The following is a 13,334-nucleotide window of genomic DNA, read 5'->3' as shown; positions in this document are numbered from 1 at the left end:
TGTCCTTCAAAAAGCAGCCAGCCAGCCCCAAGAAAGTCCTAATGTCATGCAAAACATGGCCTTGAGCATTTGCAGGGGTTAATGCCAGATTTCTTGGGTACTGTTTTCACTGTGAGATTGGTGGTTAAATAAAACCACAAATTCTGTCTTTGCAAAGTGGTTGGAGCGCTAGGGCTGAAGAAGCTCTTTGCACCTATTATTCTTTGTATTGCAGTAGTGCCCAGAGGCCCCAACCGCATTGTGCTTAGCTGGCACTGTACCCACATAGCCAGATGGTCCCTGCCCTGAAGCGATTACAATCTAAATCTATGAGCACCAACTGCTGGAGACAACAGGTGGTGGGGAAGGGTGCGACACGCCAAGGAAGTAATGGGATTACTTTATCTAATTGGTTTACAAGGCACCTATTCAACGTGCAGCCTTGGGGTCAACTCAAGGCAAAACCCAGCCCAACCCACTACAGATGTTTATTTCGGAGTGGAAACCATAAACTTCCCCACAGTTTCCACTAGAAGCCCCTCTACCCCGTCTTGCCCCCAGGACTCCCAGTCGTCTCCTCAGTTCAAGCCCGTCCAGCGCGCGCCCGCCCGCGCGCCCGCGCACGCTGAGTTTGGGCATGGATGGAAGCCCCGCCCAGCTCTCACGGGCCGCGGGCGTCACTGCACGGGGAGGCTCAGCGTGGCGAAGAGACAGGAACTGCCCCACCCCGGCATCAAAAGGGCAGCGGCTTCAGTAGGGCTGAATCGCCCGCGCGAGAGAAGGAAATGCGTATGTGTCTGCCGCTCTGCTGTCCAATGGCAGAAGCGGGGCGGAGTCGGCGGGGCGGCGCGGCGAGGTGCCGCCTGCTGGGGCCTCCGCTCCCTGCCGCACTAGGGAGAGGGCCGTAGAGGGGACGGGGAGCCGCCTCCTGCGCCTCCTCCTCCTCTTCTCTCCTCCTTGCTAGTGCGCAGCGCAGGTGGTGGCACTATGGCGGCCGAGGATGGTGACGGCGAAGGGGTCCGAGTGCTCCAGAACCTGCGGGGGAAGATCTGTGAGTGAGAGAGTCGGGAGGGGAGCAGGGCCTGGGCAGGGGCCGGCCGGGCACGGCCACCAAGGGGGCTTTTCTGCTCTGGGCTGCCGCACTGAGTCACCTCTGCTGCCCTGGAGCTCCCTCCCTCGTTCCTCCCCGTGCGGGAGCTGTCCTTTCTCCCCGGTTTCCCTTCTGTCCGCGCCTTCTTCCTGTCTCTTGGGGCCGGCTCCTGCCCCGGCATGTGGGGCGGCGGTGGCTGCGAAGGGGGAGAGGAGGCGTCTCGGGGTGGGCGGCTTTTGCTCTGCTCCGGAGGATAAGGGGTGTGAGGGCTACAGGCAACTGGTATCTTAATGGAGGTGCTAACTAGGTACGGTAGGGAATAGGCAGCTGTGCGGGGTGGACATGGATACGGGCAGCTCTGTGGGTGTGGGCACGGGTGTGTGTGTGAGGTGTGGAGGCCTCGGGGTAGGCATGGGCACAGGCAGCTCTGTGGGGTTAGGGTGGCATGGGTGTGTGAGGTGGGTAGGCCTCTGGGGTGTGAAGGGTGAGCATGAGCACAGGCAGCTCTCTGGGTTTGGGGTGGTCTGGGTGTATGTGGGAGCTATGGGTTATGGGCTCTTGGGTTTGGGGGGTATGGGTGGGGTGGCACTGGGTTATAGGTAGAGGACATGGGGTTGTGTAGACATGTATGGGGGTTGTACAGGGGTATGAGTGGAGGGCTTGGGAATGTGGGGGCAGGGTGGGTGTGGATGGGGGTGGTACTGGGGTTCACTCTGGGTATGGGTGGAGGCCTCTGAGTGTGTTGGAAGGTATGGCAAGCATGAGTAGGAGATCAGCGTTTCCTTCGGGAGGTGGTGGAGTAAGTGTTGGGATGGGTTGCTGTCTGGATGCATCTCTGGCAAAGCAGTTATTGAGGCTGCGAGCTGGGTGGATATGTGCAGAGGAAGCTGGTAGTAAGAGGGAGGGAGGGAGTGAGTTATTGGGGTAAGGCCCTGTATGCAGTTCAGAGGGACTTGGTGACGAGGTGCATGACTGACACATGCATAGTCAATTGGCACTGTGTAAGTTGTTCCTGGGAGGAATGGGTTTCTGTTTGAGGGCCAAGAATTAGTTATTGGGAGCAGAAATGACACATGCAGAGGAAAGAGCAGTTGAGATGCTGCAATGAGTGCATGTTTCAGTGAAGCATTTTTTTTTATGCCAACAAACAAAAACTCAGCTCCACAAAACCCTAGGCATAAGAGTCTATTTGTCAAGCAAATCTTGCGAAATTATTGATGTAGCAGGAAGTTGGTACAAGGCTACTCTGGAAACAGTAACTTGTGTTAATGTGGGGTGGGAGGGGAGAGAGAGAGAAAAAGAGTGAGTCTGATTTTTTTTGGTGGGTGAGGAAGGACTGTCATAGCTAAAAATGCATAAGTTCAGTAACCTGGAAAACCAAATGACGAATGTCCTAAGACATTGCCTATGGGTAAGGGGGGGAGGGGAAGAAGAGGGAGACGATAATGTGTGATGCGACTGACAAGGACTTCAAAGCAGCTAAGAGAAACAGGATGTGTGGTGGCTTCCTGAAGGGTTATCAAAATGCATTCATACAACTCAAATGTAACCCATTTATTTCCTTTCTCACGCATTTAATCAATCTTTTTCATAAAGTAATAATTCATGAGAGTGAAAAGCAATATAATTAAATTTGGCAGTGGAATAGAATTAAGGATCTGTTATAAATATGTTTGGATTTATCAGTGTTAACTCAAATGGTAAAATACAAACAAATTTAGAGAAGAATTCTTCAATATAACATGCAATTCTGCAAAATTATTTGATTTTTTTTTCCCCCAGGGAAAATGTTATACTGTATTAAAATTCATTTTTCTTTACAAAACTTATTTTTATGTATTTAAAAGATGCATGTAGAGGGCTAGAACTGTAATTACACAGAGGATTCTTGATTTATTTGATCTGTTTAGGGGTTTTATATATTCACAAGAAATAATTCTTCCGCTCTACTCCGTGCTGATTAGGCTTCAACTGGAGTATTGGTGCCCAGAATTGCACACACCATTTAGAAAAAATGTGGACAAATTGGAGGAAGTCCAGAGAAGAGCAACAAAAATGATTAAAGGTCTAGAAAACATGATCTATGAGGGAAGATTGGAAAAAATTGGGTTTGTTTAGTCTGGAAAAGAGAAGACTGAGAGGGGACATAAAAGGTTGTTACAAGGAGGCGGGAGAAAAATTTATTGCTCTTAACCTGTGAGGATAGGACAAGAAGCAATGGGCTTAAGTTGCAGCAAAGGAGGTTTAGGTTGGACATTAGGAAAAACTTCCGAACTGTCAGGATGGTTAAGTAGTGGAATAAATTGCCTAGGGAGGTTGTCTAACCTGCTTTTAAAATCACCAGTGATAGAGATTCCACAAACACCTGTCAGGGATGGTCTAGATCAGTGGTTCTCAAACTAGGGGCGCCGCTTGTTCCGGGAAAGCCACTGGCGGGCCGGGCCGGTTTGTTTAGCTGCCGTGTCCGCAGGTTCGGCCGATCGCGGCTCCCACTGGCCGCGGTTCACTGCTCCAGGCCAATGGGGGCTGCAGGAATGGCAGCCAGCACATCCCTCGGCCCCTGCTGCTTCCTGAACCTGCAGATGCGGCAGGTAAACAAACCGGCCCGGCCCGCCAGGGGCTTTCCCTGAACAAGCGGTGCCCCTAGTTTGAGAACCACAGGTCTAGATAATATTTAGTCCTGCCATGAGTGCAGGGAACTGGACTAGATGACCTCTCGAGGTCCCTTTCAGTTCTATGATTCTGTGATATGATATATGCATCTCCATGGTTTGTAAGCACCATATGGGGTAGACCCTTCTCTTAGCTTTTGATTTCTGTATTTCATTCTGTTAATTAGTTGTAATACAGAAACATAAACTGTGATATCTTGGCAGTTTAACTGATTTTATTTTCCAGTAAATATTTGAGAGATCATTTATTGTCAAATTTTTAAGTCAGGAAAGATGTAATTTAAAAAAAAATATATAATTAGGTTGAATTTCCCATTAAATTATATTTTGAGTAAATAACATACTTTAAAAGAACCCAAGTGCATTCTCAAACTTGATATTAAATCTGAATTTGACCTTTGTCAATGGAAGACCAGGTCATGAGGATAGGACAGTGTCCTGTGTGATTGGGGAGGGTGAGGGGAAAAAAGGGAGGAGATAGTATTACTGAAAGGCTGTTGCCTAGTTTTGCATGCTCAAGAGGCAAAATCTCAAGGTTTGGTTAGGTTTTAGAATTTTTCTCTCTATTTCAGGTGTATGTAAATTGGTTCAGAAGTAAAGCAAAAACAGCTTTTTCTTGTGATACTTTGGTACCACCAAAAAAAGAACAGGAGTACTTGTGGCACCTTAGAGACTAACACATTTATTTGAGCATAAGCTTTCGTGAGCTACAGCCCACTTCATCTGATGCGTGCAGTGGAAAATACAGTAGGACGATTTTATATGTACAGAGAACATGAAACGATGGGTGTTACCATACACACTGTAACGAGAGCGATCAGTTAAGGTGAGCTATTACCAGCAGGAGAGAGAGAGAAACTTTTTGTAGTGATAATCAAGATGGGCCGTTTCCAGCAGTTGACAAGAACGTGTGAGGAACAGTATGGGGGAAAAATAAACATGGGGAAATAGTTTTACTTTGTGTAATGACCCATCCACTCCCAGTCTTTATTCAAGCCTAATTTAATGGTGTCCAGTTTCCCCAGTCCTGGCAAGGATGCGAAATGGAAAAGCATTTAAGTGTTTAATTATCTTGACCCTCATAAGATCACTTTTGAGTCTTTGTGGGATGGAAAGCAGAGAGTGGCTTTTATTTTATTGAAACCAATATATTTATTCCTGATGAAAAGAAAAGGAGGACTTGTGGCACCTTAGAGAGTAACAAATTTGTTAGTCTCTGAGGTGCCACAAGTTCTCCTTTTCTTTTTGCTGACACAGACTAACACGGCTGCTGCTCTGAACTCATCTTATTCCTGATGATTACCCTCCAGATTTTACCTGCAGCTAATAACACCATAGTTAGAAGGGCTTTATGTCATGGAAGACTTGAGGATATTTCTCCTCCAAATCCAATTACCTCTCACATGTATTTGATGATTAGAAAGTAATATGTGAAATTCCTTAAGATTGGTGTTGGAATGAGTTTGTTTCCTCTCAGACCATATGTTCTTAATTCACCCCACAGGAACTGAATTTGATGGCAGTCATTTACATGGCAAATAAACTCAGTATTATGACTTGTCTGCAGGATTCACAGAACACAGGGAATACAGTTTGGGAATCTGGGTCAATAGGTGTAGCCCTTTGAGAGAAGAGCTGTTTGCAGGTGAACCTGATGGAAAGAGGTGTGGTCATTGCCATGTGGAAGGAGCATTGTAAGCTGGAAAGCGGTGAAGGTGGGATAACTGGGGTGAAGCTGGACTTTGCAACCAGGGAGAGGACGAGTTGGGATGATAGTGTGTTGGAAAAACTTTTTATTGTGATGGTAACTTAGAGTTTGTTTTCCTAAGTGAGTACTGAATGTTTATATTGTATTGTTACTCTTTTGTTTACATTATGTTATTGTTCCTTCCAAATTTCTGTGTTAACCTTAAATTTCAAATTTTATAAAGGAAATCTCCATTGTATTAGTTTGTGTCTGCCTCTCTTCACAGTTGGCATAGCCTAGCTGAGGCCCGGGTCACTGCAGTTGGCATCATGAACAGGATAGGAAGAATTCAAAACAGGAGATAATCATCTTGGAACAACAGGAGTCAGTCACAGGGTAACGCAGAGGAAAGGTCGACAGGAGGGCAACTCATACAGACACCCCTAACCATGCTATATTTCATTGGCGCATCCTTGTTGCCTAGATTTTTTTTCTAGAGGAGACTATTAGGGAATTTAAGACAGTGCTTCAGCTGATGCTCAGATTGCATGAACTGCCAGAAAGACAGAAAATAGAGATTCTGCTGGGGCAATTAGAGGATGCAGCTAAAAGGGAAGTGCGGACATGGCCAGAAAATATAAAAGGGACTGTAGAACAGGTATTTGGAAGGCTAGGCTGTATGTTTGACATTCATACCTTGTCAAAGCTGAAGCAGAGGTGGTTCTGCACAGTCCAGAGTCCAGCAGAAAGTGTGAGGGAATACACGTTGGAATTACAAGAGACCTTGCAAGCAATAGAAAAGTTAGAACTACATGAAGTCCAAGATACTAATAAAATGCTGAAGGGCAAATTTGTTGAGGGACTATATAATGATACTTGATGGAGGGAACTATAACTAAGGATCCAGAAATTTTCTTCTAGACTTTAAGGATGCTATAAAACTTCTGGGACATAGAGAACCACACAGGACAGTTGAAGTATGTCCACAGCATGGATACAAATGTGTCATTGCCTTGTGGCCTGGAAATGGTGGGCACTGTGTGATGCAGGCTAGCCAGAAATCAGAGGATGGTAATTCTGGAATGGAAGATACTTTTTCAGAGGAAAATTTTAAAAGGGATATAGAGGATTTGAAGAAAGCACTCCTTCACATAGGGAGAGAAATTCAAATAGAGTCTCATATGTTGAAACAGGAGCTCCTGGCACCTAGACAATAGAAATGCAGGCCCCAGGGAGTCAGAATGGGTATAGGATAACAGATAAGTTTGAAGATGATGGCAGCCCTATTTGCAGAAGATGCAGTGAGGTGAGACCTATAGAAAGGAGGTGCATGTCTCAAAATTCTAATGCCATGTCTTGAAACACAATGTCTCAGCAAGGGAGGGTGTCAGGTCTCAGGAAGACAGAGAATAGACCTGAATGACCGAAAGGGCAGGCTACTGCTATGGGGAGCTGTCCGACTGTGTTGGTTAAGAATAATGGGATAGAAACATAGGCCTTGCTGGATGTTGAGTCTCAAGTTACCACCTTATACAGCTAATGTTTTAGGAAACATTGGACTCTCAATTGGTTGTTGACTAGCAGGAACAGGGTGAAATTGGTAGCCAGAAATGGTTTGGCTAGGCCACGTGTTGGCTATATAGAAGCTGAAATTCAAATTGGAACTAGTAAATACGAGACCAAGTTTTTGTGTGTGTTTTTTCGGTACTAATGTCAACAGTGATTGTTTACTCCCAGTAATCATTGGTATCAATCTACTGCAATATTGTTACAAGGAGTGTTGCAAGTATTAAAGGATCAGGGTTAGCAGCTTCCCTCATCAAAACAAAAAATATAATTAGACATATACCAAGTTATCAAAATTTTGCCGGTCAGTATGGGGAAAGTGAGAATAGAATATCTGTATCCCATCAAGCAGCACCCAAATACTGAAACCATTCAAATTTGTAAAACAAAAGTTGGTCTACAGGGTCAGATTGTATTGCTTTACAGAAGCCTTCTTTGGGTAAAGAAGGAGATGCCATAGTGGCAAAAAGTCTTTTCACAGTGAAAAAAGAATTAGTACCAGTTAAGATTCTGAATTATGGGGTCAGACCTATGACACTATACAGAAATCAGGTGTTTGGGCATCTGATGCATATAGGTTGGGAAGACATCTTGGAGCAGTTGGTCAAAATCGTTCCCTAATTGGAGGATGTATCCCAGAGGATATGGTGTGCTATATCTGGGTGACGCACCAAAAATCCAGATGATGTTGTGAGAGAGCTGCTTCATGTTTCTTAATCAATTGTACTGATCTTTCTATCTGCTCTGCAGGTGCTGAAGGCATTCCCAAGTCTGTGTCCTTCGTCCAGGTGTAGAGATGTATCCCACCATCCTGGATCTCTTGTCTGCAGGTGTCCTACTTCCCCAACCTGTTCCTCGGACTCCAAGATATCTTCCCAACCTATGTGCATCAGATAGCCACTGCTACCAATTCCAATAGACCATTAAGAAAGTTTCTTTTGGATTAGGATGAAGGAAGAAATCATACAGTGGTGTCAGAACTGTGAAACTTGCAACCTGAAAAATAAAGTTGTTAGTTCTGATAGAGCTTCCTTGCATCCTATTGATAGCAATGGTCTGTTGGAATTGGTAGGATTAGATCATTTAAAATTGGAATATGGCAGGGATGGAGTTACATATGTGCTTATCATGACTGAAGTTTGTGGTGGAGGTTCCCATGAAGGATTTGTCTTCTCAAAGTATACCGTAGGCCTTCTGAATATATTTTGCAAGGCTTTATGGATACACAACAGAAGTGTTGAGAGTCAGGGAGCTGGGTTTGAGTCCCAGTTGTTAAAGAACTTTGTACGCTTTATTAGAGAGGCAAGATGGGTGAGGTGATATCTTCTGTTTGGGAGAGAGGATGTGACTACACAGCAGCAAGACACCTGCGGTTGGCCTAGGCCAGCTGACTCAGCTTCATGGGGGTTGGGCTGCGGGGCTGTTTCGTTGCTGTGTAGACTTCTGGGCTCCGGCTGGAGCAGCAGCTGACACCCCACCCCACCCTGGTCTCCCCCCCTCCCTGGCAGCGGCCGGAGCAGCCCCCAGGCTTGCCCTGCAGCTGGTGCCGTGGTTCTCCCCCTTTACTCCCCCCCCGCCCGCAGCGCCTCCCCCCTAAGATTCAATCGGGTATTTATGGCATAAGTCATGGACAGGTCATGGGCCGTGATTTTTTATTTCTTGCCCGTGACCTGTCAATGACTTTTACTAAAAATATTTGTGATTAATTTGTATTAGTAATACTAATTGGTATTAGTAATAAGCTATAAATCCAGTGTCCCTGTTCAGTCCATGGTTTTTGGTGTTTAGCAGAGTAATGAATTTAAGCTCTCAGGCTCAACTTTTGAAAGTGCTGTGCAGAGTTCCTTTGAGGATAACTAGTAGGTCAGATATAGAGTGATTGCTTTGTGAAAAGTGTTCACCCACAGATGATAAGGTGTTTTTGTCTTTTATCATTTTCCTGTGTGAGCTCATATATGAGTGTAGTGATTATATGGTTTCCCCACATAATTATTTCTGGATTTAGTGCACTGGATGAGGTATACCGCATGTTGTGATAGGCATGTGTAGGACCCATGGATTTTGAAAGATGTGGGGGGTGTTGATCATTGTAGAAGTGGAAATATGTTTGCAGGTTTTATATTTGTTCAGGCAGGGTCTGGTGCCCCTTTGAGTTGGTGTCGTAGTCTGTGGGAAGCTTGCTTCTGATGATGGACTTAGAAAGGTTGGGGGTTTTTTTGTTTTTTTTTAAGGCTCGAAGAAGGGGTTCAGGATTGGGTCCCCATCGAGCATGGGTTGTAGTTGTTTGATGCCCAGTATAGGTTCCAGTGTGGGGTGGTAGGCAACATCTAGGGATGTGTGTTCAGAGGGGGTTTTATTTCTGTTCTGAAGCAAGTTCTTTTGGGGTATTTGGGTGGCCTATTCTGTGACGTGATCTACTGTTCTGGTGGAGTGTCCTTGTTTGGTCAATGCAGTTATAAGCGCGTTAAGATGTATATCTTGGACTTGCTCCTGAGAGCATATTCTGTGGTATCTGAGGCCTTGTCTACATTGATGCTTTACAGCGCTGCAAATTTCTCTCTGAGCTGTGAAAAAACACCCTCCCTGAGTGCTGCAAGTTTCAGCGCTGTGAAGTGGCAGTGTAGACCGTGTAGACCATGCACCACCGCTGGGAGCCACTCCCCTCTTGGGGGTAGTGTGTGTTTTTTTTTTTTTTGTTTTTGTTTTTTTAAACACAGTGCTGGGAGAGCTCTCTCCTTGTGCTGGTGCTGTGACTACAGCATTTTAACGTTGCTGGTGAAGACATACCCTGAGTATCTGGATGTAGATTGGGGTGGTTATTGGATCTGTAAAGGTAGGTGCAGTGAGCCATGAGTTTCTTGTATATGGTTGTGTGTAGGGTTCCATTGTTGAAGCTGACTGTGGTGTCCAGAAAGTTGATGCTAAGATGGGAGCATACCAGAGAGAGTTTAATGGATGGGTGGTGCTTGTGGTAGTTGTAGTGGAAATCTATGATTGAGTTTAAGCAGTCTGTCCAGAGGATGAAAATACTATCCATGTGTCTCAGGTATATAATTGGTTTTGTGGTGCATTTTGTCCAGTAATTCTTCAAGGTAGCCTGTGAAGAGGTTGGTGTATTGGGTAGCTGTCCTCGTTCCCGTGGCTGTTCCCATGGTTTGGAAAAAGTGTGTGGTGTTGAATGTAAGTTTGCTGTGGGTGAGGATGAAATGGATGAGTTTGGGTGAGGATGAAATGGATGAGTTTGGCAGTGTGTTTGGGGTGGATATCTGAGGGTTGTCCAGTGTCTTGTAAATATTTGAGGCAGGAAGCTATGCCATCATTGTGAGGGATGTTGGTGTATAGGGAAGTAACATCCATGGTAGTAAGGACAGTGTTCTGAGGGAGGCTGTTAATATTGTGGAGTTAGTGGAGGAAGTCGGTTGTGTCCTAGAGGAAGCTGGCCCTTTGTGTGGTGAGTGGTTGGATACTTTATGGCAGTCATAAAATGAAAACCGCATATTATCCGCAGACAAATGTGTGAAAAAAATTAATCAGATTATAATTGGAATGATTCACAGTCTGCAGCGGGAACAGAGAGCAGAGGCTGAAGTTATTATCTGAGTTAATTTATATCTATAATAATTCAGCATATTGCTGTACAGGTTACAGTCCTCTACTATTTGATCTTCAGTAGACATGGAAGGTTGCTGATGGGCATAGAGTTAGGGGTTGAGGCAGTGGAACATCCTTTATGATGATCACATACTCAGACATATTAACAAATGAATATGGCAAGAACCCAAGTGGAATAGAATATGGGAAAAGCTAAGGCCCAACAAAAAGGGTACTATGATATACCACCCAGTGCAGAGCCCTTGATAAATGGAGAAAGAGTCTGGTTGAAACACACAACGGGTGGAAAGTTAGATAACAGATGGATGCCCGAGCCATATACTGAGACTGATATCCCCTAAGCAAATTTACCTGAATACAAAATGTGAATGGATTCTAATGAGCAAGTGACTAAAGACACAAACAAGAACCTGCTGAAATCTTGAAGGTTTGAAGTAAATATCCCAGTGAAAGTGGCAACTCACAACCCTGAGACTGTGCGTGAGAGGCAGGGTCACACTCTTGATGAAGAGAGTTATGTGGGGTTCTAATAGACCAATGTGTTTTGATACCATGGGAGACTCCTATAAGCAAAAACAGCATGGTATCGGAGACGGGGACGATGCTGCAAATCCCCAGGCAATCTGTGAGATCAAATCTTGGGATCCCTCTAAAATGATTGATTCAAGAAGTGATTGGAATAGAAATACTGGATCCCTAGGAGTGATAGAATCTGCTAAATGTACATTATAGTAAAATGTAAATAGTTTAAATATATAAAATGGTTATGAGTGTAGGGGTATGCATGAGGACATATACCATTAATGGAGTGTGAGTGTAGTAACCCTGGCCCGGGCACTAGCACCTGCTTCAGCTGTGGTGCAGCATCATAGAAGGCTGTCAGGGGGATGGGGAGAGCCAATGAGAGGGCAGCTAGAGCTGGAGAAGGGGCTCAGAATCCTCCCAAAGGGAGCAGGTGTAAGGTGGTTGGAGAAGGGGGCAAAAATAGGTGGCGCTGGATGAAAAGGAGATTTGCTGAGGAAGCTGCACTGTGGAGTGTCGTGTGTAAGGAACCCAGCTGTGAGGGGCACAGAGCATATGACTGATGAAGTTGACCACTGGAATGCTGACAGAGGGAATATGGTTTGGGCGCCCCAGGTGAGGAGCTGTCATTCACAGGTGGACCTGCTAGAAAAAAGTGCAATCATTGCAGTGACCAAGCAAAGGAGCATCGTAAGCCAGAGATAGGTGAAGGTGGAACAACTGGGGTGAAGCTGGATTTTGCAGTCCTGGAGAGGAGAAGTTGATTCCCTCTTGGGGTGATAGTTTGTTGCTGAAAAACTTCTTTTATTGTGATTTATAGTTTTCCTAAGCGAATATTATTACTATTATTCTGTTTATATTATAAAGGGGAGAAAAAACAGAAATTTGGCAGGAACAATAATATAAATTTTACGGTTATCTTTGTGTTGACTCATGTCTGCCTCTGTTCCCAGTAGCCATAGCCTGGCTGAGGCCTGGCTCACTGCATTACCTCAGACGAGACTACATTTCAGTAGTGGATGTAGTTCAGTGCTTTTGGATTCTTTGGAATGAAAGGTGTTATGTTTAAATATTAATTCATTTAAATCTCTTTAATTCAAGCTGCCATGTTTAGAGAAAGCATTGTGCATTGCATGTATGTACGCTACCTACAATACTTTCTGCTGAGTGAAACTGATTGTAATTTTATAATTCTAGTCTGTCTTACTCTTTTTAGTAGTCAATCCATATCTTCCTCTGCTTGATCCATTGCAAATGCATGTCACTTGATAAAAGGATTCCATCATTCTGCTTGGCTAAGATGGCTCATTAGGTGCCGAGTATGGACTTGTTGGTGGTTTTGCTGCAATACCTACATTTAACAGGTTAAGGAACTAGTAGATGAAAGCATGTACTGTCTCATGGATGTTGCAGTTTGGCCAAGTAATCCACCATCTGTGTCCTGTATCGGATGTATTTTTTCCTTTGTGTTCTCCCTTTTTCTTTAGCAGCCTCTGGGTATGTCTGCACTGCAGTTAAATACCTGCAGCTGGCCCGTGACTCGGGCTTGAGCTATAGGACTGTAAAACTGTGGTGTAGATGTTTGTGATCTGCAGGTTTATAGCCCCCCCACCCCAAGTCAGCTGACATGGGCTAGCTGCCGGTGTTTAATTGCAGTGTAGACATACCCTATGTGGCTGGTGAGGGTAGCTTGCTTTCTTGGTGTTTTCTGTGGTCAAACCTGTGGTCAAAGCTTAGAGTGGTACTGGTAACGGTGCCACTGTGTACCAGTATGTATGGGAACTTCTTTTCACTTTTGCCCAATTCTGTGTGGCTTGGAATCAGGTAACTCCAGTACTTATGGCAGGCCTTCACACCACCCTGCCTGTATACTATTGCACCGAACACCATAGCAGGAAACGCATTCACAAACCACAGTAATGGTAAGTATGCTAACACTGTGCAAAGCAGTGCGTATTAGTGAACAGGAAATAATATAGAGGGTTAGTATTTTGGGGCTCTTGTTTCTATGTGCTATGTTGTGGGGAGCAATGTCGTTGTTTGTGCAGAGTTGCCATCTGACTGGAGGCACAACCACTTTATCCCACGTAGCTGTTGTTCCCATCTTCTCTGATCAGTTGTCACATTTCAATTGCCACAGAACCTTGGACTCTAACATTCCACCTGATTCCTGTCGGGCCCAGTGATGGCTGAACCTGGTCTTACT

General features: G+C 45.0%; 1 protein-coding gene across 1 annotated transcript in view; it reads left to right on the top strand.

Annotated features, from left to right (window-relative positions):
* The first annotated feature begins 827 nt into the window (after positions 1–827).
* RASA2 (RAS p21 protein activator 2) overlaps positions 828–13,334 on the top strand; it is a 114,832-nt gene continuing 102,325 nt past the window's right edge. Inside the window, exon 1 of the mRNA XM_074963847.1 lies at positions 828–1,030. Within this exon, the coding sequence (XP_074819948.1) occupies positions 967–1,030 (64 nt within the window). The 5' untranslated portion in view covers positions 828–966. The remainder of the gene's footprint in view (positions 1,031–13,334) is intronic.

The sequence above is a fragment of the Natator depressus genome, chromosome 9, assembly GCF_965152275.1.
Source record: "Natator depressus isolate rNatDep1 chromosome 9, rNatDep2.hap1, whole genome shotgun sequence".
Taxonomy (NCBI): Eukaryota; Metazoa; Chordata; order Testudines; family Cheloniidae; genus Natator; species Natator depressus.
Note: the sequence above shows the minus strand (reverse complement) of the source record. Positions and strands in the feature narration are given on the sequence as shown.